This window comes from Eschrichtius robustus, chromosome 20 (genome assembly GCF_028021215.1).
Source record: "Eschrichtius robustus isolate mEscRob2 chromosome 20, mEscRob2.pri, whole genome shotgun sequence".
In the NCBI taxonomy this organism is placed as follows: domain Eukaryota; kingdom Metazoa; phylum Chordata; class Mammalia; order Artiodactyla; family Eschrichtiidae; genus Eschrichtius; species Eschrichtius robustus.
Window position 1 is genome coordinate 13,811,325 of NC_090843.1, and position 27,750 is coordinate 13,839,074.

General features: G+C 44.5%; 1 protein-coding gene across 1 annotated transcript in view; it reads left to right on the forward strand.

The window, feature by feature from the left end:
* PITPNC1 (phosphatidylinositol transfer protein cytoplasmic 1) overlaps positions 1–27,750 on the forward strand; it is a 257,536-nt gene that overhangs the window by 151,364 nt on the left and 78,422 nt on the right. The window contains exon 5 of the mRNA XM_068530749.1: positions 18,661–18,732. Within this exon, the coding sequence (XP_068386850.1) occupies positions 18,661–18,732 (72 nt within the window). The remainder of the gene's footprint in view (positions 1–18,660; positions 18,733–27,750) is intronic.

Consider the following 27,750-nt stretch of genomic DNA (forward strand, 5'->3'; position numbering starts at 1 on the left):
ACCAACAATGTGTAAAGCATTATGCTAGATGCTAGGCTTCATTAAGCAATGACCCCTGCCCTTTAGGAAGTCACAGCCTGGTGGGAAATAGTTAGACATTCCAGTCAAAACCTGGGAGTCATCTGCAAGTCCTGGAGTTTTCTGGAGGCAAGATGGGACAGGCCATCACACAGCTCAGGGGACAGGCTGGCACTCAGACCTGGATGAGCTCTGAGCTGGGCTAACAGCAGAGGTTCAGACCAGAGGGCAGAATGAACGGCACTGGGCATCCAGCCAGAAAAGCGATTGCAATGTGAAAGGGAAGGCCCTGGCCCCTGCACTGGGGCCGTGAGCTTCAGAGACAGGACTAGAGTCCTCAAGAAGATGTACAGGTGAGAACAGGACACAGCCCTCCTACATAGGTTACTTGGTCATGAGATGCTGAGCTGATAAAGTTGCCAGCTTTAGCAAGTAAAAATACAGAATGTCCAATTAAGTTTGAATTTTCAGATTAACAGCAAGTAATTTTTAGTATAAGTATGTCTCAAAAATTGCATGGGCTATACTTATACTAAAAGAGGGCTCATCTCATGTTTTTTTCAATTTATTTTTTATTTATTTATTTTTGGTTGCGCTGGGTCTCGTTGCTGCGCGCAGGCTTTCTCTAGTTGCGGCGAGCAGGGGCTACTCTTCGTTGCGGTGCACGTGCTTCTCATTGCGGTGGCTTCTTTTGTTGCGGAGCACAGGCTCTAGGCGCACAGGCTTCAGTAGTTGTAGCACACAGGCTCAGCAGTTGTGGCACAGGGAAGTCCCCTCATCTCATATTTTATCTGGCAAGCCTGTTGGGGGGAGGGGTGACAGTGGGGCAGAACTGGTCTCAGAGACTAATGTACAAAAATCAGGCTATAAGAACAGGGGCACATTGGTAGGCCAAGGGAAAGGGAGGAGAGAGAATTGTATAACTCAGGAAACTGTCCTGCAGTTGACATGCCACATTAACGGTGGGGCCAATCACATGATATGTCATAACTACGTAAGTACTTCCTGCCTCAGTTAGGATTAGCTCAGGGAGTGAAATGGACTGAATGGGGCAGAGTAGGGGAAAATAAACTGAGAGCAGGTGAATACATAGCTGTCAGTATTTCAAGGAAGACCAGTGCTATGTGTTACAGTCGAAGTGCAAACAGAGGATTGTGCAAAGGAGAGAGAAATTCTGCCTGGGAGAATTGTGGGAAGATTTCTTGGAGCAGGTGGGGTTTGAGCTGGACCTTGGGGAGAGTAGAACTCCCACCTGTAGATACCTGTTCTGTCTTAGTCTGCTTGGGCTGCATCACAAAACACCATAAACTGGGTGGCTTAAACAACAGACATTTATTTTTCACAGTTCTGGAGTCTAGGAAGTTCACAATCACGGTATCAGCTGGTTCATTTCCTGATGAGAGCTCTCTTCCTGGTTTGCTAACAGTCTTCTTGCTGTGTCCTCACATGGCAGAGAGAGAGCAAAAGCAAGCTCTCTGGTCTCTTCTTATAAGGACACTAATCCCGTCATGAGGACCCCACCCTCATGACCTCATCTAAACCTCATTACCTCCCAAAGGCCCCATCTCCAAATACCATCACATTTGGGGGTTGGGGCTTCAACATATGAATGGAGGGGAACAAACATTCAGTCCACTGTGTGGTCATTCCAGGCTCAGTGGGCATGTGATGTTGCTGGATCCTGGCTGCCCAGACATGTGGAGGCCAGGTAGTGGTAGCTTTGAGTTTCAGGGCAAGGTCTGGATTTAATTCTCCATAGGGAAGCAACACTGTTCCCAGCTAGTCCACTTTTATTTTCCATCCCAAATATAGCACAGCTTTTCTTTCCATCTCCCCAGTGAGGACCTCTGGGTTTTTTTCTCTCTGGCTGCAGGTGCACACTTTCAGGCCTGCAGTGTTCGTTTTGAAGCTGCCTCCCTCCTCCTGACTAGGACTCAGCCGTGTTCTCACGCTCTCTACCCGGGAGGAAGAGCCCACTCTTCTCTCTGACTACAGGGTCTGCTCCCAGGATTTAGGACAGAGGCTTTCAATTGTCTTCATCTTTTCCCCTGTTTTGAATGCTTTTTCACTGGGCTCTGTCTTTATCCACTGATCCTTTAATCCTAAATACCTCTTCTTGATGTCATTCCAAGCCCCATATTTCCTATCTGTGCCCGAAAGCAAAACTTCCCCAAAGCCAAATTCCCAACTGGGGTCACCATACTCCACCCTCCCTCAGGGAGGCAGAGGGGCTCAATAATACTCCGGACAGGTGTCTTTTCTCATAGGATTAGTCCAGAGCATTGTATGTCTATCCCTAGGATCCCCTGGGTCTTATTTCTGACTGTCCAGCTTATTACTGAGACCTCACGCTGCCCTCATTTGTGAGAAAATCCAGCTAAGGGAACTTTCTCTTCAGGGTCATCTAGGGCTTTGGTGTTATCACAGTTATTAAGACGTAAAAGCTTTTTCATCACTGTGAGTGACTGTGTGTGTTTAGGATTATGTGGAAATGCCATTTGCCCAGGAAGTGGAAAAAAATATCTTTAGCTCGGTTATAGGGAAAAAAATCTTAATTGTACAGTAAACAAAGAACAACACAACAGCTATTTTCCAGAGGACAGACCATCTAACCAGTTCTTCAAAACCTGCCGGTTCTTCTGAAGTTTATAAAGTCACAGAGGAAGGTGCCCAAGGAGACTGGCTGCTTTCCAAAGTCGCCGATTTTGTTTTTCTAGGGCTAAAAAAAGGCCTCACTGGAGTATGAATATAGCTCAGCAGCATCAATTCAAACTCAGTAGTAATGTAGGGGGGAAGAAAAGGCTTTTCTTCTCATTTGTAAGAAATTGAAAACTCAAGCTATTATAAGTCGATAGCAGTGACCTAGAATATACAGTTGCTGTATATATTTTGCTGCCATGAGCACCCACTCCACCAAAACATCTTTTAATATGAATCCGCAGAAGAGGTGATGACAAATGGAGAGCACCTTTCTGTTAGTTGGAAGGGCTAGCCGTTCCCCAAAGATAGTAGTGGGCTGTCCAGTGCTACCCAACATTTTAATTATTTAGTTGAAAGAGGTAGAAAAAGTCAACTGTAAGAAACCAGGGAGTAGGAAGTGACTCTTGCATGAGAACCTCAGATGGTACTGAGCCACAGTGAGAGATGCGGTTGTTCAGTGTTGGGTTAGTCCAGCTGGGGAAGAAAGTCGGGCTGCTCACAATTGAGTCGTCAGTAACCCAAGGTGAACTCAGGTTATCTTCCCAGGAGTGGCACTAGGGAGATAGAGGTATTTTTCTGAAAGCAGCTGACTATCCTGGATAGGAATTTCACTTTCAATCTTGACCTCATCAGCTTCCCTGATAATAGGAAGAGCTGATGGGTGCTGTGTGTGCAGACCGACCTCCATTCCTCTCAGGCCTCTCGTCCTTCTTAAGCTCGCCCTCCCCCACCTTCCACTGAGTCCCAGCCAAGGGTAGTAGAAACCCCTAAATTGCATAACCAGGAAATAGTTACAAGTCTAGGGCAAATACATTATTACACCTGAACTGTAGGAGTGGTCTTGTTTGGAAGGAAATTAGAAGCCAATCTGGCCATCTCAGCTACTATGTGAGCTAAGATAGAATGGAGGTCCCTAAATATTCCTTTTTTGGCATCATGGAGATGGGGTAATGATGGGAGTTAGGTCTCTGCATCACAGCTAACCCTGAGTATCCGGGGCAGTATGTAATTTGGGGGTGGAGGGGGCAACGGAAGTATCCCTTCTTAGAAATGGGGCCATATGAGCTGGGACCTGTTAGGGACCAGGCCATAGAAACAGTCGTCCAGCTGGGGACGCTGGATGAGCAAGGCACAGGCCATCCTCCCAGAGAAGGTGGTGAAGTCAGGTGAGTCATGGGTCATGGCATGAGGCTGGTGTCATAGAGTCAGAACAACCAAGTTCAGAAGTCTTCCAGGTTCAAGAAAACTTAGACAGAAACAGTCTGGAACCATTTATAACTATCACTAAGATGGTTCATAGCCAGTTAAGTAAAGGAAACACCGGGTTATACTGATTTTAACACATTTTGTTATTGTAGAATAACAGTATCGTTTTGAATCTCCAGAAGGAGGCTGTAGTATGCAACACTTCCCACACTCTGTCCGTGAGACCTTGGAGTTTGCAAAGCCAGTCTTCTAAAACTTAGGGATGCTCCAGAAGCTTCTCTCAGGGTCAGAGCTATTACGTGACCACTAAATAGGCCAGTGGACCAATTCTATTTTAGTAAATGTTACTTTTCTCCTAAATTTTAGTGGGCTAATGTGTTGCCTGAAGATTACTATGACTCAAATACCAGAGTTTTTTTGGAAGAACTCCCAACTGTAATGTTGTTTTTTTTTTTTTTTTTTTTTAAGAATCAGGTGACACAGAACCTGCAAGTTCTTTTCAAGCAAAGTCAATTCTGTTAGACCAAACAGCCAAGGCAGCAGTACATGGGGATGACAGTGAGCTTATGCATTCTGATTTATTTCAGTTTAGAAAATGAACTTCGTCGCATGGGTGAACCAGTTACAAACAAGCTTATTCGCCGAAGTGCCTTTGTCCTTAATGCAGGGCTAGGACTTGTCTCCACATCTCAGCAACCCAGTTGATTGCTGCCTGGGGAAGACTTTGAAACAGACAGTGTTGTTTGTCCGATTTATCCCAGTTCCATTTGCTCTAGCTGTTCCCAAGCTCTTCTTTGTACATCAAAGAAAATTAATTCAGCCATTTTGGTGGGGGGGAGAGCAGAAGCTAAAATATGCTTCTCTACCATGACGTAGCTTTTAAAGTTATTTGCATTTTTAAAAAATTGTAGTATAGTTGATTTACAATGTTGTGTTAGTTTCAGGTGTACAGCAAAATGATTCAGTTATACATATATATGTATATTTGTTTTCAGATTCTTTTCCATTATAGGTTATTACAAGATATTGAATGTAGTTCCCTGTGCTATACAGTAGGACCTTGTTGTTTATCTATTTTATATATACTATTGTGTATCTGTTAATCCCAAACTCCTAATTTATCCTCCCCCGCCCCACCTTTCCCTTTTGGTAACCGTAAGTTTGTTTTCTATGTCTGTGAGTCTGTTTCTGTTTTGTAAATAAGTTCATTTGTATCTTTTTTTACATTCCACATATAAGCGATACCATGTGATATTTGTCTTTCTCTGACTTACTTCACTTAGTATGATAATCTCCTGGTCCATGTTTGCATCTTTTTAAACACCGCTAAGAATGACTTTGCAGAGGACAGTCACCAAAGAAAAAAATATTTGTTTAAAGGCATTTTCAATAGAAGATTTCCCTAAGAAGTACTCCTTTCCTTCTTTTCTATTTTCTACTTGTACTGAAAATTAGATTTCTCTTCTACAATTTATTGATACCTACGGAGTTGTGTTCAGTTCAAGTTGGTGAGATCAGAGTAATACAACCTGGAAGATTTTGTAGGGCAGCTTTCTTTCTGCAAAAATAAAATAAAACACATATAAATATGGATATACTGAAATAGTACATTTCAGTGATTAAATAAAGTGAATGCAAGTTGCCCCCATGCCTTTCAACTTTTCTAGTCACTAAGATACTCAGAACTACATGATAGTATGTATTTAAGTGAGGAATTTGCCCAGTTGGTTAAGAGGGGTGATTCTTACCATTTTTAACTGAGAAGGCTTGTAATCTGGAAGTTTCCTGCCTGGCCATATGCCAGCCTATATTTGGGGAGTCACTGATTCGTTCCAATCTCTCTTATTTACGTGCAGTTCTTTTTCATTTGACGTATTCCGCCTGCTCTTTCACTCCTTGTCCTGCCTCTGTCGTGTGTAGCTATTGGTATTCACAAGCATCCTGTGCTTATTTCTGCCTTGGCAGGTCCAGCTCTAGATTGGATGAGCCTGAATTTAGTTTCCCTCCTCAATTTTCATGGACGCGCCAGTAGCAAACAATGCCCCATTGAGAAAACATACTTTCATTCATGCATTTGCTCCTTCTCCCTCCTGGCCTCGCTTCTCCAGTGAGTGGCTGTTACTCAGCATGTCAGAAGAGGGACGAGGCTTCATCAGTGGAGGAACTAATGAATGAACAGAAGCCTCAGTGTAGGGTGCAGGCTGGTGAGAAGCAGCGGAGAGGCTGTCATTCATTTCCTCACTGTGGGCTGGAATACAAACAGCTGTTTCCTGCTGTATTTCCATGCTCTGCCTTCTACACACTGCCTTCCTCTCACCCTCCCCCACTTCTCTTTCAGGCCCCACCGCTCCTCTTGGCCACATTTTTCTTCCGATGCAGCCTATATTTGGGAAATCACTCTCTGATTCATCCTCATCTTTATTATTTACATGTGATTCCTTTTTGCCTTCTCTTTGCTTTAAAATTCTTCCACTTTTTTTCTCCACTTGGGTTCCTCATCTCATTTTTCTGGACCGATCTTCTTTGCAATTTTTTTCCAACTATCCTGTCTCTAGGACCACCCACCCAGATGTATAAAATCATATGTGACCCTCGGAACCCAGAACAGCCAAGGAAGCCCAGATATCTCCCCTTCTTTCCTTTGCATCTTTCCCCGCAGGATGACTGAGATTCTGAGTAGATGCGGGACAACCGGACATACACCTTCTTGAAATTGTTGTGTCTATTGAAGATTTTCAATATGCACAATGCACAAAAGAGTAAATATATATTACCTTCCAACTATGGGGCAAACTTTCTGTCCAAATGGAAGGATAAAATTTTTCTGATGAAGAATAAAGAAAGTCGAAAGGTACTTTAAAATCTAGGTTGTCTACTGCCTCTACATACAGATTCACCACCCACAGTCTCCTGTTTTACAAACAGCACAGGCTCCAGCCCCAGATTCCTAGAAGGTAATAAATCCTAAACTCTACACCTATTTCACCAGGTTCACTGGAACGTTCTGGATGTAAGTCTTCTGTTGGTGACAGGAGGAAGCATTTGCAAATCCAGTTTTATTAAGGATCCCATCTCAAGCTGAAATTCCCTGTATGGCTTTGGAGTGCATTTAATATGATAATATAGAATATAGTACCAGGGAATCGATGTCTTCAGTGGGGTTCCATTAGAGAGAAGGTCAAGTCTATATAGAGTTTTATGTTCATTGATAGAAAGGAACACATGTTGCTTGCAGTCAGAACAAGATGGTCAGAGAGGAATGCATTGAATTCCAGATAAAAGCTAAAAGGAAATGATCTTTTTTTTTTTTAATGTTTATTTATTTATTTGGCCGCGCTGGGTCTTAATTGTGGCACGCGGGATCTTCGTTGCCGCATGCGGGCTCTTAGTTGCGGCCTGCGGGATCTAGTTCCCTAACCAGGGATCGAACCCGGCCCCCCTGCATTGGGAGCACGGAGTCTTAATCACTGTACCACCAGGGAAGTCCTAAAAGGAAATGATCTTTTAAAAGCCTGTAAGTACATCATCTGCCCCAAGCCAGCTTCTCAACTCTTCCATTTAATTTTCTTGACTCCAAGCCTCCTTGTAAAGTGTTGCTCTCAGACATGGAAGGATTCCGGCTGCTAACAAGAAATAAAGCATTGAATTATTGGGCTCAATCAGCAGTTTTCAAACTTTTCTTCTTTGGTCCAGGAAGTTCCATGGACATGCCTCACTGGCCACCACAACCCTGCATAACATTTTATTTGTTTTTCTTGTTTTGTTTTTTTAAAAACAAAACATTTTACCATTTTATTTTATTTTACTTATTTATTTTATAAATTTATTTATTTATTCATTTATTTTTGGCTGTGCTGGGTCTTCGTTGCAGTGCGCAGGCTTCTCATTGTGGTGGCTTCTCTTGTTGCAGAGCATGGGCTCTAGGCACGTGGGCTTCAGTAGTTGCGGCACGTGGGCTCCTTAGTTGCGGCACACGGGCTCCCCAGTTGTGGCACTCAGACTCCTCAGTTGTGGCATGAGAACTCTTAGTTGCGGCACGCGTGTGAGATCTAGTTCCCTGACCAGGGATCAAACACCTGGGCCCCCTGCATTGGGAGTGCAGAGTCTTATCCACTGTGCCACCAGGGAAGTCCCGTGAATTTCTTAAATGAATATTTCCCCAATTTATCTTTCGGGTACCTCCTGTTTTTCCTTCTTTGGGCCTGTTTAAAAGAGGCACATCTCTCATTGAATGGATGCACATGGACATGTTTTCTCTGCTCTCAGTGGCCACAGGACATACTGAGGGGCCTTAGCCACCATCACCCCCAACTGAGCACTCAAATCCACTGGAAACGCTTGTGTGCTTTCCTAATACTCAGCAGGCATGTGGAGGATGTGGAGTCATGAGCTTGAACTCAGAGCCAGACAGCCTGAGTCGAATCCATCCCAGCTCTATCGTGTAAATGTTATGATTTGGGGCATGCTACGCAACCTTTCCCTGCCTTTGTTTCCTCATCTGTAAAATGGGGGTAACAGTAGTATATCCCTCGTAGAGTTATATGAGGGTTATGGAGTTAATAGATTAATTATTATATACCACATACTTGGAAGAGTGCCTGATGATAGTTAGTACAGTATACATACTATTGTCATTTTTACCTCAGTATTGAGTCATGTTTGTGTGTCTCAGTTGGACGTGAGGAATGGTTACCTGGGATCATCATTTTGACCCAAAGGTATTTCAGAACTTTCTGGGACTAAGAAACACTGGGCAATTATAAGTGCTTCAAGGATGTGGAGAACCTGGCACCCTCAGACACTACTGGTGGGAATGCAAAATGGTAGAGCCACTTTGGAAAACCATCTTGCAGTTCCTCAAAAAGTTAAATGTAGAGGTACCATATGACCAGCAATTCCACTCTAAGTGTATACCCAAGAGAAATAAAAACATATGTTCACACAAAAACATCTACAAGAATGTCCATGGCAGCATTATTCATAATAGCCAAAAACTGGAAGCAAATGTCCATCACTTGATGAATGGGTAAGTTAAATATGGTATATCCATACAATGGAATATTATTCTGCCATAAAAAAAGGATGCTAAGTGAGAGAATCCAAACACAAAAGACCACATATTATATGATTCCATTTGTATGAAATGTCCAGAATAGACAAATCAGAGACAGAAAGTAGCTTAGTGGTTGCTTCAGGCATGGGGTAAGGGGGAGGTGGGAGTGAGTGCCAGTGGGCACAGGGCTTCTGTTTAGGGTGATGAAATGTTTTAAACTCAGATTGTGGTGATGGCTGCACAACTCTGTGAACAGATTAAGAAACATTGATCTGTACACTTGAAATGGGTGAATAATATGGGATGTGAATAACATTATTTTAAAAAGAAAAGAAAAATCAAGTTCTAGGTTCAGGTGTGGCCTCTGGGACTCCACCAACTTTCTGAAAGCAAGTCATTAGGAGAGGAGCCTGGGATCTGTTTTTAACAAGCCCACCAGATGAAGCATCATTAAGTAAGTTTTTGAAAAATACTGTTAGAATATGATTTTTACTTTACTGGTATGGGGAGGGATTAGTACCCTTTAGCTTACAGTTTACACCATGTGCTGGGGGCTATGGCGGGTGTAGTATGACAATAATGATGATCATCAAAGTGGATGGTGCAGTTCTTCCAGAAGTTTCGCCACTGCATGTTTTTGAAGTGCAGAGCCCCCAGAGAGCCTCAGGCTTGTCTCCCTGGCCCGTTCTCTGCAGCCACATTCCCCTCTCGCCCTAGGCAGGTGTGGAAACTGCAGCCAGCACCACCCAGAAACTGACTATGAAATTCCCAGTGCACTTGCACCTTTCTCTTTAAGACTTGCTTACATTCAGTTTCCTTCTCTTAAGTGTTTCTTATTGCCATAGCAACCCTAATCAATCACTGGACTAAAAATATCTCTTTCATTTTTCCAAAGCATGGCTGTAGTGAATTGAAAATTCAGCTCTGCCATGTATTTTGCATATGCTACTTTCCTTTCCCAACACTGAACCTGGGTGTGCCTGTGTCTGGAAATTATTCTTGCAGGGGCCCAGGTACTTCACTCGTCTTTCCTGGCATTCTTCTTCCCGACTGCAGATTCTCCCATCACTTCCAATACATACAAGTACACGTATTTAATGTTCAACAGAGAACATTGCTTTTCTGCACATTCAGTTTTAGGTGCTGGAGATTTCACAGGTACCCGATGATCACTTTGCAATAAGAGGTTCATTCCAGTGGATAACATTGTGTTTGAAAGGCAAATTAAAGATGCTCAGATACTGGCTACAAAGGAAGCTGGTCCTGGCAGGGAGCAGATGAAAGCAGTACTAGTGAGACTCTTCTGGCTTGGGAGGATCTAAGCTAGAAAATCAAAGAGGAGATGATAGGAGATCTTTTGCCTTTTTTATCTGATTTCTCCATGATACCAGTGTTATTTTTAGAGGGTTAGGGACAAAATAAACCCTGGGTGTAATAAAGTGAATATTTGTTATGAGTCTCCTGGCCAAGCTGCTTTTCTAGTTAACAAGAGAGAGAAAAAGATTTTTCATGAGAGAGAAGTTTCCAGATCTTGAATGGGCCCAGGGGAGGAAGGAGGGCAGGGAGGGGCCGAAATGACTCATGATGTCCCCCAGGCTCCGGGGGATGAGGACATTTCATGGCCCCTCTCCCTGCTTCATTGCACTGCTCTGGAGTCACTGCCCCAACCCTCCGCCTGTCAGCAGGCTCATCTCATGGGACCCCCTGCGGTTCCCAAATGTTGTGTTTTTTTTTTTTTTTAATTAATTTATTTATTTATTTTTGGCTGTGTTGGGTGTTCGTTTCTGTGCGAGGGCTTTCTCTAGTTGTGGCGAGCGGGGGCCACTCTTCATCGCGGTGCGCGGGCCTCTCACTATCGCGGCCTCTCTTGTTGCGGAGCACAGGCTCCAGACGCGCAGGCTCAGTAATTGTGGCTCACGGGCCTAGTTGCTCCGCGGCATGTGGGATCTTCCCAGACCAGGGCTCGAACCCGTGTCCCCTGCATTGGCAGGCAGACTCTCAACCACTGCGCCACCAGGGAAGCCCCCAAATGTTGTTTTTTGATGCTACTTCTTAACTTTTCTGAGCCTCGGTTTTTAAAATAAGGCCGAGTGAACCAACAGGCACAAAGCCTTTAGATCGCGGAAAGAAGAAAGTTCACCGAGATTCTGGTAGTGTTCTTGTTTCCCTACGTGTAGTTGGCAGGGGATCAAGGAAATCTGAGAAGAGGTGAGGGGAGAGGGCCCCTGTGCAGAAAGAGGAGCTGCTAGGCCTTTAGGTAAAGGAGGACAGTAAGAGGATGGACCTGGAAGATGTGATGACATGTCCCCAAAACACAGCAGGTCAGGGGTCACAGCAAGGCTGGAGGAACCCAAGCCTGCTTTGTGGCTTGGCCACCATCCATGTCATGGGAAGGACCAATCAGGTGTTGTGTTGCCACCACTTCAGCAAACCCACAACCTCCCAAGACATCCTTGCACATACACAGTGGAAGGGTCCCCCTACAGACATACCAGCTCTATTTACTCTCCATATAGTCTGTGGGATTTCATGGGGAGGGGTACAACGGGGTGGGCCAACATTTCTCTAGTATCTGTTCAGCCAGATACTGCCTGGCCTTGGACATTTGTTACCTCACCCCACAGCTGTGAGGTTGGTATTGTATCCATTTTACAGATGGGAAAACTGAAGCTCAGGGTGATTAAGGAATTTGCCCAAAATCTCAGTTTGTGTGAAAAGAAGCTGGCGTTTGAATTAAAGGCTGTTTCACTCCAAAACCTGCATTCTTTCTACTGAACAACCCTACTTGTTCCCTGTGGGCTAGGTGCACACTGCTGCATCTGGACACCAGTCAATGGCAAGTTTTGTGGCATCAGTTCCTAGTAAATATCGCCCTGGGCAATAAGTAGTGGCCATTGACAAAGTGGATGACATCACAGGTGGAACAACTAAGAGTACAGATTTCCCGTCCCATTTCCCTAGATATGTTCAAACCTCAAAGTCAGTGATACTTTACTCAGATGAGAACCAAATGGGTGATTTGGCAGGGAAGCAATGGTTGGATTCTTGAGGTTTGGTGTTATATTGGTTTTCTATTGCTATATAATAAATTTCCCACAAACTTACTTAAAACATCACACATTCATTTTCTCAGAGTTTCCACTGGGGCTCAGGTTAGCTGTGTCCTTGGTTCAGAGTCTCAGTCAGGTTGAAATCAAGGTCTCAGCCACGGTTCCAATCTCATCTGAGGCTCAGGGTCCTCTTCCAAGCTCTCTGGTTGTTGGCAGGATTCTGTTCCTTGCGGTTGTAGGACTGAAGTTTGGTTTTCTAGTTTGCTGGCCTCCAGGGGTCGCTCTTGGCTCCTAGAGGCCTCCCTCAGGTTCTAGCCACGTGGCCCTCTCAGGATATGGCAGCTTACTTCCTCAAAATCAACCTGTTTCTTCTAAAAAGAAGTCTTACATAATGTAACATAATCTGATCACCTTTGTAATCTAATCAGAAGAGCAACTATCCCATCATATTCACAGGTCTTGTCTACACTTAAGGGGAGGGATTATATAAAGCGTGCAAGATTATACCAGGGGCTGGGAATCTTGGGGACCATCTTAGAATTCTGTCTACCTTGGGTATTTTAAATTTATTTATCTATTTTTGGCTGCATTGGGTCTTTGTTGCTGCGCGGGCTTTCTCTAGTTGTGGCGAGTGGCGGCTACTCTTCGTTGCGGTGCGCAGCCTTCTCATTGCGGTGGCTTCTCTTGTTGTGGAGCATGGGCTCTAGGCACGCGGGCTTCAGTAGCTGTGACACACGGGCTCAGTGGTTGTGGCTCTCGGCCTCTAGAGCGCAGGCTCAGTAGTTGTGGTGCACGGGCTTAGTTGCTCCGTGGCATGTGGGATCTTCCCAGACCAGGGATCAAACCCGTGACCCCTGCATTGGCTGGCGGATTCTTAACCACTGAGCCACCAGGGAGATCCCTACCTTGGGTATTTTAGTCTTTCCTCCATGTGGCTATGGGCCAAATGGAACTTTAAGCATTCAGTGTTCCCAAATGACATGGAGAGCATAAGAGTCCTCTGAATCCCTTGGACAGCTTCCAGTTTTAGCCAGTGGGTGACACTCCTGATGTCTCTCTTCTTGCATCATGTAACAGTTTGATTGTGTCAGGATTCCCAACTTTTTTTCTGCTCCTACACTCTGACAGTTCCCTTAGTGATATGGAATCCTCCTCACCCTAGGAAATGTGTCAGAATCTTTAGGGGCTGGCATATATTTTGAGAAAGTCCAGGGTTGGAAGGTGGGGTGCTCCCTTCTCCACCCCCTGGATATTTGAGAATGACTAGGTTAGGTGGTATCTTCCCAGCTGGAGCAAAGCCCTTTGTCACAGAAAGCAGATTTGAGCAAATTGAAATTAAAGTAGATGCTCTGATGCCTGAATAACTGGAGGGAAAGTGACTTAAGCCATTCCTAATGGTAGTGGGGAGTAGGGGAGGGAGCCTTGTGTTGGAATGGTATTGGAGCTTAACGAGAGTTGGTGAGCCAGACACATAGACAACTCGTTGTGGTGATGGAAAAGGAGATAGTGCTGTGACAAAGGAACAAACAGAATGCTATGTGCATACAAGGGATAATCATTCTGAAGTGGTTTGAGATGGCTGATGGGTAAAATTTAGGAAGGAAATGTCAGGCTGGGGGAACTGTAGGCATAAAAGCATGGTAGCCAGAAGTGTTCCAGGGAATGGAAAGCGGTCTTCTGTGACTGGCCATGGGATGAATACAGGGCAAACCCAGAAAGAAGATTCGGGTCAGATACAGAAGACTCCAGGTCTTCCCCTTAAGGAGAGAAACTGAGTCAGCAGAACTTGGGGGTTCACTGGATGTGATGGGTGAGTGTAGTGGATGAAATAATGTCCCCCTCAATATTCGTGTCCACTGGAACCTCAAGTGTGACCTTATTTGGAAGTAGGGTCTTTGCAGGTGTAATTACTTAAGGACCTTGAGATGAGAGATGAAATCACACTGGATTTAAGGTGGGCTAAATCCAATAACTTGTCTTACAAGAAGAGGACACAGAGACACGCGGAGGGAAGAAGGTGAATGGAGACAGAGGCAGAGATTGGAGTTGCAGCCACAGACCAGGGAGCACCTGGGACCACCAGAAGCTGGAAGAGGCAAGGAGGGATGCTTCCCTAGAGCCTTCAGAGGGAGCACGACATTGCCAACACCTTGATTTCAGACTTACGGCCTCCAGGACTGTGAGAGGTTACATTTCTGGTGTTTTAAGCCACATTCGTGGTAATTTGACAGCCCTGGGAAACTCGTGCAGTGCAGAAGAACATTCGAGTTCGGTACGGACCATTCAAGTTTGGTGGGCCTAGAGGACCCTTGTTGGGGACAGCCAGTGGGCAACTGGACATGCGAGAAGGGCAGTTGGGGTGAAAGATGTCAGTTTGGGAGGATTCATAAAAAAGAGTCATGGAAAAGTCAGGAGCAGATGAGATCACTTAGTGCAAGAAAATAGGGTGGAGGGCAGAACCTCAGGGACCACCTTCATTGAAGGAATGGAGGAGGGAAGAGAAGGCTGGGAAGGAGCTGCTGTCGTAGGAGGAATTGCTTTGTCACATAGAACAGTGTAGAGAGCCCTACAGGGCGTGGATGAAGAATCAGTTGCTGCTTTGGAAATTCTTTGACCATCAGTCATTTCCATACCATATTGCACTGGTTGAGAAAAAAATGGTAGGAGATGAAAAAGTAGAGCCAGCATGCATCGACTGTTCTTTTAATAGAGTTTGATTGTGAAGACGAGGAGGAATGGGATTGGTTGTAGATTGAGGAAGAAACATAACTGAGGGAACTTGATGCTTGTTTGTTTTTTAAGAATATGACACTTTGGGGACTTCCCTGGTGGTTCAGTGGTTAAGACTCCACGCTCCCAATGCAGGGGGCCCGGCTTTGATCCCTGGTCAGGGAACTAGATCATGCATGCCGCAACTAAAAAGATCCCACACGCTGCAACTAAAGATTCCCACATGCCGCAACTAAAAGATCCCACACACGGCAACTAAGACCCGGCACAGCCAAAGAGAGAGAGGGAGGGAGGGAGGAGGGAAGGAAGGAAGGAAGAAAGGAAGAATGTGATACTTTTTGTTATATTTTTAGGCAGTAGAAAGGAAGCAGGGAGAAGATGCAAATAATCAGTGAAACAAGTTTCCAGAGAAGAGACTTACATATATTTTTAACCCTGCACCTATTCTGTGCCAGGCACTGTGCTGGGTTTACCTGAATGATCTCATTTATCTTCTCAGCATGCCTACAGAGTAGAGAAGGATAGTCCCCATTCTGTAAATGAGGAAACAGGCTGGGGATGGGAAAATAATTTGCCCAAGTTGATACATCTCAGGTCTGATGACTCCTATGTCTCAGTTCTGATCATTATATTATTTTTCCGTTGGGATAAAGAAGGCAGCATCTTTCTCTGATTCATGAAGAATAAGAAGCATCATAAAGGAATAAGCAGGACTTCACTGGTGGCGCACTGGTTAAGAATCCGCCTGCCAGTGCAGGGGACACAGGGTCGAGCCCTGGTCCGGGAAGATCCCACATGCCACGGAGCAACTAAGCCCGTGCGCCACAACTACTGAGCCTGCGCTCTAGAGCCCGCAAGCCACAACTACTGAGCCTGCATGCGTAGAGCCTGTGCTCCGCAACAAGAGAAGCCACCACCCTGAGAAGCTCGTGCACTGCAGCAGAGTAGCACCCGTTCGCCACAACTAGAGAAAGCCCGCGTGCAGCAACGAAGACCCAACACAGCCAAAAATAAAATAAATTAAATAAATAAATTTTAAAAAAATAAAGGAATAAGCAGAAGATTTGCGACAATGGAAGAGAAGGAAGTTGTAGGTGTTTCTGTCACGTGGTCTGTGTCTTCGTTAAACTATGCATCAAAATTATCAACTGCGAGGGAGGAAGAGTGAAACCAGGCGTGGGGTCTTGAGAAGGGAAGGGGGTTTAAGATAACCTTGGTGGTGAGATACAGTAGGGAGCCAGCCAGGGAGAAAGGAAAAAAGCCTTGCCTAACAGTTCAGACTCGACTAGGATTAGAGGGCTGGATTTTTAGGGAAGCTAACCTGCTTGGGGTAAGCAGGAGTTCATCTCAAGATGGATAAAAAGATTCTGGCCAGAAAGATTTTAGTGATAGCACTAAAAATGCCCCAAGCCAGAGATACTTCTGATTTTAACATGAGACAGCACACACTCCAAGGCTCCGAGAACCAGCCATCAGATATCCCAAGGGGATTATCAGTCCCAAACCACTGCTGAAGGAGACAGCACTGACCAGCCTGGAGCTGGCCTAGCTGACCCAGGTCTGCCCACTGCCTTGCGGAAACCAGGTGCACTTCTAGCCTCTGGCAGGGTTGCCATTCTGACATGAAAATAACCTAAGTCCTTGACTCAAAAATAACAACATCTGTTAACTTGCATAAGAGTTTTGCATTTTGTATTTGGGTTTAATACCCAAATGCTAAAATTCATTTGTTTGACCTTAGTTAAGTGGTTTTAGAGATTCAACCGATAAAAACTCCTTGCGGGGTTCCACTCTGATGCACCCAGACCCACCTCCCCACCCTGGATAGCTCTGTTCTCTCGCCACCTGGTACTGTGCACACGTTGGATTTAGCCTCATGAATTACGGGTTAAAAAGGACAAATCGGTTCACCTGAAGCTTGTTATCTTTAAAAGGGTCTCTGTAGGTGCGTGTCCTCAAGTTCACTTGTTGATTGAGAGCTCTACCGTGGGGCTCTGAGCCGCTCCATCTTGATTCATTATGGGCGGCCCCTCCTTGGAACTCCCTGGGTCTGGGTGTGAGGGCAGCAGTTGTGCAGTGAGAGGTTTGAGAGGAGACAGCAAAGAAAGTGTTAATGAATGATCGCAGGGCTTCATTCTCCATGAAGGCAGTTACTGGGATTGATTGTTTCCATGTTTCCTTAGTCACGTTCAGCTTGCTTGTTTCACTCAGATTAAGACAGGTGAACACCGAATGCGCACAGGCGTGTGATGTCAGAATTATCAATGGCACATCGAAGGCCTCTGCCTTCTTGCACAGATGCCATTTGGTGGGGGGGGGTCTCAGCTGGGCTGAAAGGGGATCACAGTCACGATGGGGTGACCGTGTGGGGCGAGGGTGCATGTTGTGGACCTCGGGGTTTTAGATAATGCATTCTCTCGCTTTCCTTCCCGTGCATGGTGTAGTGAGGTGGTTTTCCAACTTAAGCCCGCATCAGCATCCCTGGAGGGCTTGTTAAACACAGATGCCTGGGCTCCATTCCCAGAGTTTCTGATTCAGTGGGTCTGGCGCTGGCCCCAAGACTTTGCCTTTCTGAGAAGTTCCAGGGTGCTGCTGTTGTTCCCAGGTTCAGAGAGCCCATGCTGAGAACCAGTGGGGTAGTCATCGAGAGCACGGACTCGGGGACCAGGCCACCAGACTTTCAATCCCAACTCTACTGTCCACTACCTGTGTGATCATGGGCCATTGACTTAACCTCTCTGTGCCTCCGTTTCCTCATCTTTAACACAGGGCTGATGATAATAGTTCCTACTTCATAGGATGGTGACAAGGAATAAAGGAATTAGAACTTGGAAGCTCTTAGACCAGTGCCCGGTATAGAATGTGTGCTCTGTGTACATTGGATAAATAAATAAAGGAGCCAACCTCTTGGACTGTGAACATATTGGCCCAAGCTTCACTCCTCCAACAGCAGCAGCTCCCAGTGGAGATGCTAGGTCGTTTTAGCCAGTGGTCTCCATCCAATCCCACCTCCGGTGGTAGAGAAGGTGAATGCCCTGCTCAGTGCCAGCAGGAGGAAGGCTACATCGACATCTATCAACATCCTCTTCTCAAGCTACGCTAACCCTTATAGTCTACCGAATACGTAGAATGGGCTCAAGGAGACGGGGATGCCAGGATGGTGTGCATTTGGGGTTTTTCTCCCCTGTGCCGACAAAAAGAGAGGCCGCCTTTTATGTCAAGTTCAGCTGCAGCCTCATACTGATTTGCTGCCCTCTGTGCAAAGTTGGCTTGACGCCCAGCCCTGTTACGTTTTATGCACATGATTTTATTTAACCCTCACAATGTCACTGTTAAGTAATCGTTATTTTACCTGTTTCAATATTGCTGGGGTTCAGACAAGTTCAGTGACTTGTCCAAAGTCACATGGCTATCGAGTGATAAAGCCAAAGCTAAAACCAGGTCTGTCTGACTTCAGTAACTTACAATCTTAAAGCTCTACGCTACCGCCTCTAGCTTTGTATGAATATGTACATCATGGTTAAGGCTGGTTCCCAGGCATCCAGCAGTGGCAGCTACTCCCGGAAGTGAAGCACCCTGGAACTGGAATTGTCTCTGTTCCAGTGGGTTGCTCTCCTAAAGCCTGTGGTCGGACTCGTAAAGCATATTCTTTTTGGAAATGTCCTCTTCGGCGACTTGCCTGATTGCTTAGTTATTCTCTCTGGCCTGACTCCTGGATGAAATCGTGCTCACGTTGCCAAAAAGGTGGCTTTCCTTGCATGTGGACATGCACCTAGTATCTTAACATTTCTGATCGTGGACAGTGCTCGCAACCAAGCGGTCAGGAGAGCAGCCAGAGGCTAAAGTGAAGATGTGAAGAGAGAAAAAACGGTATGTTGATGAAACTTTTCTTTTTTTCCATAGTGTTCCTTTCTGCCAAAATTCTCCATTCATATAGAAACCAAGTATGAGGACAACAAAGGAAGCAACAACAGCGTGAGTAGCCCCCTCCCCACCCCACCCCATGCCCCGCCCCAGTCCATACCGCGCTCTCCCCTCACGGACTCTGAGAGCTCCTGTGTGGCCAGGGCCAGCAGCACGATCTGTGCCCGGGACCTCAGAGAAGCTCTGGCTTTTCTTCTCATCATTCTATACTTTCCATGGCCTCTACGCAGAAATCTCTGTCGTCTGGAGTGATTGTCACTGGGGATCAAGAAGGTTGATGGGGACCTTGGAACTCTAGATCATTGGATTGAACACAAATCTTCTCAATGACATTTGCTTAGAAGAATGAATGCAGTCAGGTGTATGTGTGCACATATACATGTATACACATATTTTCTGGGCTGTGCATATGTTCACGTATTCACACACACATGCAACGAATCCCCCCTTGAAAATCAGCGTAACCCTCTAGCAAATGTTTACCTCGTGAGGCATCCTGACTCTCGCTAGATTTTAGCCAAGAACTTTGTTCGTTAGTATTGCTTAAAATTCACTTCTGACCTGGCTTTCGCCCCACCTCTTTCTGTCGGGGCGATACATTTCTAAATCCCCATCCCCTTGGGAGTGGATGATTTGACCTACAAGAACCTCAGCCTGACATTGGGTTGTGGGTTCCATCAGGACGCAATGAGGGAAGAACCTGTATCTAGAAGCTGCAGGGCTTCACTTATTAATTTCTACTTCATTTTCATGTTTTGCATTTGTGGAGAAAGATGAAAATTGAGGCTGTGGCAAAATGAGTAAGGGAGTTCTGACAAGGCGACCCCTTTGGTGCCTTCATTGAGCCAAGGAGATGCAAAACAAGATGCAGGAGGCCATGGAGATACCTAAGTGCCCGGAAGAACTATCTAAGGGCTCATAAACGTTGTCAATTTGAAAACCTTTTTATGTGAAAACAGTCACTGAGATAAACTAAGAAACTCTCTAGAAGGGACAGCTTTGGCCAGGCTGACTCTGTTTCTTCATGTTGACATCTTCTAGAAACATCTTCTAGAAACTTCCTGCCCTTGGCAAGAACAAATTCTTCTAGAAGGTACGGGTACGTTTGTGCAGAACTCAGGGTGTCCCATTCAAGGTGGAGTCTGCCTGGACAGAGCTTGAGTGGTTCCCAAGAGGAGTCACCCAAGAACTACATTTCACACCAGCGTGGTGAGGGAGGACACCGGTTCATTCACTCAGTATTCAACAAGAGCACCTCCAGCACCTTCTATTTAGATGTCACTGTGTGAGCTGCATGGATGGTGTTAAAAATGCAGATATGTTTCTCAAACTCCAGGGACTCATGGTTTAGTCTGGGGGGGAACCAACATATTAAGTGACTAAAAACATAAGCGCGTTAATGGGCGTCCCTTCCTTCGGTGTGAAGAGTCACCACTAGTCAACCCTTGGAATGGAAAGCGCTTGAGGAGTGACATTCCATAATGACCCATCTATTCACAGGGACTGACGTGGCTTGTGCCCGGTCACTTCAGCTTCTTGAACTAAGTTAGGAAACCTGAAGATTATCAGGGGTCGACAAACTACTTTATTTGTAAATAAAGTTATTTTGGAACACAGCTACATTCATTCACTCATCTGTGAATATCTAAGCTGCTTTCATGCTACACCAGCAGAATGAGTACTTACAACAGAGCTCATGTGGTCTGCAAAGCCTAGAATATTTACTACATGGCCCTTTACAGAAAAAAAGTTTGCTAACCCCTGGTCAGAGAGACTCAGATCAGAGCGTCACACACCACATCTCCAGATTTGACCCCTTGATAGATCCATCCCAGCTGAATGCCTTCTCCAGAGTTCCTGAAACTTTCCAGAGGAGAGAAGAATGCAACCTGCAAGGGTACTCTTCCCCCAGTAATTTCAGGATCCTCAGTGGTTAGCGTCCCCTGGTGGTGGGTGACCTAACAGAGCCGTTTAGTCCCGTGTCCTTGTCAGCAGCCTGAAATCAGAGGTACTTTGCTGGCCAGCTGCGTCAAAGCCTCATTGTCTAAAATAGTGTTGCACAGTGTACCTTGAACCCTTGTAGAGTAATGACTTTTTTTCTGATTGGAAAATTAACATGGTTCTTAAAACTTGGAAAACACACACAAAAAAAGCAAAACCAGTAGTAATCCCATACTTCAGAGATAACTGCTGTTAGCATTTTGGTTCATCCTGCAAAGTATTAATGAATTTACTTTTCAACCAGTTTCCCTAAAATTGACTCATACAACATCCTGTTTTTACCATGTCATGAAGTATCCTTCCCAGTAATTTTTAATGGCTGCGCTGCATTCCCTACTTAAATGTACTTCTTTGAACAGTTGACAGTCACTGGATCTTGAAGTGGGCTTGACCATTTTGATGTAGCTGTAGACCATCAGGAAAAGGGTGATAGAGATCAGACGTGCCTGAATTGCTTTTCCCGGCACAATCTAAAAAATACGGGGTGCGGGGGAGGCAAAGGGGGTTAAAACATCTTTTAATCTTTCTAGACAAATTGCCTTGCTTTCTCTTTTTCTCTATCGCTCTGTCCTGTCTTCATGAATAGTTAAAACCCGCTCCGTTTGTAGAGGTATGGAATGGATGTGCGGCCTTGCCTTGATCCTTATAGGTTGATAGGACCAGCGTAATCTTCTGGTTTATCCTCAGCTCAGGTCTAATCTAAAAAAAAAAAAAATCACATGGTTATCATTTACTGTCTTGTATCCCTTTTTTTGGCAAGTGCTAAGGTCTTTTCACTACTCTCCCAGGAATTTAGCTTTGTCACTCCTCTCTTAGGAATTTAAAATACCAGGTTAGTCACCCTAAAGTCAGGATCCATGCCTAGAGTCAGCACCCTCTACCCACGCCAAAGGCCAGTTCTCTCTGAGACTTAGGCCGGCTTGCAAGAGAAGCACTGGGCACTTGTGGGCAGTCCATGTCAACACAATTTGCTTCCTCTGGGAGAAATGCCAGCTATTGTACCCTGTGTTGCCTCCTCCTCCACAACTTGCTGGCTCTGAGACTGCCCGGGGGGCCAGCTCCTTACCTCTCTGTCGTGGCACCCAACTTGCCCAAGTCCGAGTTCACTGAAGAGGCCCTAAGTGTTTTTGCCCAGCCTCTGCCTGGCTCTGATCCATAAATCCCCAGGTCTTGCTTCTGAGCTATTGGACCAGACAGGCCAGCCCCAGCTTGATGAGACTTCTTCTTTGCCAATTCGTCTTCCTCTGATTTCCATATTCAGCAGCAGCTGTTGGTCACCCAGCTGGTTCAAGCTTGGTCCCTGGAGGCAGAAAAGGAAGACTCCATTGGTTTTCATTCACACTTGTTAATGTTTCCAAATCAGAACTTGAGAAATATATATTTATGTAATAATACTTCATTAAAAGATAGCTTTGTCCAGGGGTTCAAAACTGGAGCCTTAAGCAGATGGCGTGTGCTGGCATGCTCTTTTTCTGTCCAGGGGTGAGTATGGAGTTTCTGGTGGGAGGCAGAATTGCTAAAGAAAGCAGTGCAGTGGTGGATGTTTCTCTTGTCTCACTGCTTTGCCAAATTATTTAATAAACTCAGGTCATTTCTTTGCATTTTCTGGGTATATAGTCTTATCATTCAGCTACCATCCTTCATACTGCTATCTGCACCCTGTTTCCTTCCCTACCTGCCAAAACTTTAATGAAATGGATGACGATAAGAAGCAATAATTAAATTGAAAGACGCTAGTGATAATCATATTGATTACTGATCGAATAGAGTACATGCTGTTATCCTATTGTCAATTACCACCTAAGTCATCCTTTTACATGACTCAATATCTAGTGTAAAAGTATAAAAATTGGGATATCTAGATTTAAATATTTTCTTCTCCTTGTTAAAATAAAACTAGTATATTTATGATTGAGAAAACCTGTAAATTGTGATTACATTAACCAGGACACAATGGGGAAGTTGTCTTAAATTGAGGCCCATTTGTTTTATGCACATACTGATGAGAATTATTTAGGCCTTAATTAGTGCTGAGGAGGATGGCACCATGCCAAAGTAAGGCTCTGTTGTTTGTCCAAGGCCATAAATCTAGATCTGGGAGAGTCAGTGCTTATCATTCGAGTGTCGGCTGCTGCCAGGTTACTGTCGTTCATTGTGATTAATGGGGGGGCAGCCTTGCGTCCACTTCCTCTTCCAAACAAAGCAGGTACCACTTAAAAGCAGTGGTTCTCAGCCTTGGCTGCACGTTGGTCTCATCTGAGAAGCTTTTAACAATGGCTCCTGCTTGGGTTCCACCCACCCTGGGATTCTGATTTAATTGGTCCGGGGTGCAGACTGGTCTAGGGCAGTGCTTCTGACACTATCCCTCTAGGAACACAGAATTCTCCAATCGGAAGTGTGTGGACTTTTTTTTTTTTTTTTTAGTAAAAACATGTATGCATTTAGCTACAACATTTGAAATTAAATTGCAGGTATCATGCCACTTTGCACCTAAATACTTCAGCATGTATCTCCTATGAACAAAAGCATTCTCTCGTTCTCTTGCATAATAATAATACCATATCACATCCAAGAAATGTAATATTGATAGAATAATATTATTCAATATTGAGTCCATATCAAAATTTCTCAAATTATCTCCAAAACATCCTAGCTATTTGTGTTGATACAGGATTCAATCAAGAATCATGGATTTCATTTGATTATCTCTTCTTTTTAGTCTCTTTTAATCTAGACTCTAGAATAGTACCTTTGGCTTTTTTTTCTTAATGATACTGATATTTTTGAAGAGTCCAGGTCAGTTGTCTTGTTTACAATCTGGATTTGTCTGATTGTTTCCTCGCGATTAGATTCATATTAAACATCTTTGGCAAGAATACTACAGAAGTAATGTTGTTTACTTCCCATTGCGTCACATCAGGAGGTTCATATGCCATTGCCCTGTTATTGGTGATGCTAAATTTGATCACTTATTTAAGGTGGTGTCTTCTAGAACTCTTCATTGCAAAGGTACATTTTTCCTTTGAAATTAATAAGTAATCTGCAGAGTAATCGGGAATTGCTTAGCATTAATTAATTAGCATATTTAACAAGCTCTTATGGTTATTTTTTTAAAATTTTTATTGGAGTATAGTTGCTTTACAATGTTGTATTCGTTTCTTGCTGTACAGCAAAGTGATTCAGTTATACGTATACATATATCTGCTCTTTTTTGGATTTCCTTCCCATTTAGGTCACCACAGAGCATTGAGTAGGGTTCCCTGTGCTAAACAGTAGGTTCTCATTAGTTATCTATCTTATACTTAGTAGTGTATATATGTCAATCCCAATCTCCCAATTTGTCCCACCTCCCCCTTCCCCCCTTGGTAACCGTAAGTTTGTTCTCTACATCTGTGACTCTATTTCTGCTTTGTCAATAAGTTCATCTGTACCATTTTTCTAGATTCCACATAGAAGTGTGTGGACTTTTAGAGTCTACCCTCCAGTCATACCTGATATGTTCTTTTTGGAGGGCGTAGGATATGCCATCCCCACCCCATCTGAGGATCTAGACCAATGATTCTCAGTCATGGCTGCATATTAAAGTGACGTGGGAAGCTGTAGACTCGCTGATGCCACCATCCCACTCCCCAGGATTCTGATTTCATTTGTCTGGGATTGGGGTCCAGTCACTGGGATTTGTAGAGTTCCCCCAGGGGAACCTAAGAGCCATCAAGGCTGAGAACTACAGATTTAATTTTTTTTTTTAATTTATTTATTTATTTTTGGCTGTGTTGGGTCTTCGTTTCTGTGCGAGGGCTTTCTCTAGTTGTGGCAAGCGGGGGCCACTCTTCATCGCGGTGCGCGGGCCTCTCACCGTCGCGGCCTCTCCCGCTGCGGAGCACGGGCTCCAGACGCGCAGGCTCAGCAGTCGTGGCTCACGGGCCTAGCCGCTCTGTGGCATGTGGGATCTTCCCAGACCAGGGCTCGAACCCGTGTCCCCTGCATTGGCAGGCAGACTCCCAACCACTGCGCCACCAGGGAAGCCCCAGTCTTGGCTTCTTTATCAAGAAAATAGAATAAATAATGCTTGCATCACAACGTGGAGGATTCGTCCAGGTTAATTTACCTGGAAGCACTTCATAAACTGTAAAGTGCTATACAAATATTAGGTATTGCTTCAGTTATGGTCCTACCTTGGAATTAACTGCGTTACAGATGATTTTCTAATGAGACTCTGCTTTTGTCTGAATTGTCAATTAACCATTTCTTGTCAACAAATTCTGAGTACCTACTATGTGCCAGGCATTGTAAGAGGCAATGAGGATACAGCAATAAGGCAGACAAGGTCTCCACTACTCATGGAATGGGGGAAAGCACATAATAAGCAAGTAAACAAAGGATTCCAGTTGTAGGAAGTGCTAAGAAGGCAATAAATAGGATGGAGGGGAGCTCAGCTAGAAGCCATGTGGTCAGGAAATGCCTCTCAGAAGAGGTGACAAATCCATGTGAGACCTGAGGCTGGGAAGGAGCCGACCCTCTGAAGGGTTGTCCAGGCAAGGGGACTGTTGTAAGCTGAGTTGTGTCCCCCCAAAATTCATGTTGGAGTACCTGAGACTATAACTGTGTTTGAAGATAAGGCTTTTAAAGAGGTGATTAAGTTAAAAGGAGGCCGTTAGGGTGGGCCCTAATCCAATCTGACTGTTATCCTTCAACGAAGAGGAAACTTGGATACACAAAACTAGGGACGTGCAAGCACAGGGGAAAGACCACATGAGGATGACCATGTGAGGACACAGCAGAAAGCTGGCCATACGTAGACCAAGGAGAGAGGTCTCAGAAGAAACCAAACCTGCCAACACCTTGATCTTGGACTTCCAGCCTCCAGAACTCTGAGAAAATAGAATTGCGTTGTTTAAGCCACTCCATCTGTGGTATTTTGTTGTAGCAACCCTAGCACACTAATACAGGGACAAGAAGGGCAAAGGCCCGAGCCCCTGATGCAGCCTGCCATAATCCAGGAACTGTCAGAAAACCAGCAGCCAGAGCGATAGGAATGAGAGCAGACTGGTAGGAAGTGAGATGGAGAAAGTAACAGAAGCCAGATCATGTAAAACCTATGAGGCCATAGCTAGAGGTTGGATTTTAGTGCAGTGGGAAGTTATGCAAGGATTTTAAACAAAGGAGAGACGTGGTATTTAGGGTTTGGTTTTTTTTTAATAAATTTTTTAGTTTGGAATTGTCTTAAATTTACACTAATGTTGCAAAGATGGTGCAGAGAGTTCTCATATACCCTTTACCCAGCTTCCCCTAAATGTTAACATCTTATATAACCATGAATCATTTTTCAAAACTACAGACTTGATTCAGATTTCACCAGTTTTCCCACTAATGTCCTTTTTCTGTTCCAGCATCCAGTTTAGGATGCCATATTACAGTGTGTGATTTATGTTTTTCAACGTTTGCTCTGGCCATTCTGTGGAGAGTGGTGGGAGGACGGCGGGAATAGAAGCAGGGATTCCATTTGGCAGCAAGTGCAAGAATCCAGACCAAAGATGATGGTGGCTTGGGCTGGAGAGACGGCAGTGGATAAAGATAGGTGTATTTTGTAAACAGACTGACTTTCTTTGGGGGTTGATGCATTAGATGGGGGCAAAGTAAGGATGACCTCAGGATTTCTAGCTTTGTCTTTGGACCCTGAGTGGGTGGTGGGGAGCAGTGCAGGAGAAGCAGGAAGTCAAGTGCTCCAGCAGGGACACAATCAGTTTGAGATACCAATGAGACTTCCAAGTGGAAATGGTAGGTAAGGAGTTGGATATATGAATCTGGAGTTCAGAGAGAGGTGTAAGGTCATGATTCAGAGATAGAAATAAGTGAGGTTATTTAGGAAGAGGAGTGACAGAAAAAAGAAAGTTCTGGTTGCTCCAGGATGGAGAGCACCCTGGCCCTGAGAAGGACTTTCCCATGGCTTTCAATCCAGCTTCTGACTGTTTTCTTTTCTCCTTGGTTAAGACCAAGTCATTTTCAGTCAATGAGTTGTGCTTGATTTTAGGGAATTAGATTATCTCGTTTAGTCAACTACGTAGGCCCACCTGAGAAATCTAGTTTCTTCCCCTGGATGGGTGTCTTCTTTGGATGAATTGAGGAAACATTTCAATATTTTGACTTGGCTCAATTTGCATTGCCTTGGAGAGGTGGCCAAAAGAGTTCTCCTCCTGACCACAAATAGTTCCCACTGGAAGTTACCAACCGACAAAGAGGGAATTTCACCATCTAAGGAGAGCTGTATTTATTGAGGATTTGTTATTGCAATAGTCATCATGAAGTTCATTTCATTAGTATTAGTATTTGTATTGATGTTAAAATCAAGAGGGCAGTATGGATGGATGTAGGGTAAAATAATTTATTTACACATTTCAAAATGTACTAAAATTAATTTGTAAAGCAGGGGAGCCCATGAGAACTGTAGAGTCCATATTTACAAGCCTCTCAAGCTGATTATCCTTTCCTTAAATGGCTTCTAATTGAGGATTATAGAAAGGAAAAAGCATTTGCTTTATTTTTAGATATGATGTCTGATGTCTTCAACTTAACCTTAGATTATTATAACCAGCCACCTACAAAATCTGCAATTTTCTCTAATAAGTCATCGGTACATGCTAAAAAGAAGTTTGCACAAAACACCCCCATTTGCAGTTTTGAAGGATTATTATCCATTTTGGTACATGAAGTGGAAAGTCAGTGTCCTTACTCAGTCTGTGTCTAATAGTATCATTTTGAGGACAATGGAAAACAGATTATATTTCATTCCTTAAGATGTTGCCTTTGCTCTTTGTGGTACAGTTTGCCATCTGAGAGCTAGATGTAAAAAAAAAAAAAAAACACGTGGGCAAAAAGTGCATCTATCCAGCATGAGGACTAGCTTTCTAATTGAGGAGAGTCACGATGCAGGTTATCTCTGCCGTCAGGGAAGCTAGAGCTTATTGGTAGTAATCATTATTATTAATAGATATAGCTCAAAGTAGTATTCGCTTTCTGTGTAGGCCTGGCTCACTGGTGCTGTCTCTGCTGACCTGTTAGTACTAAGGG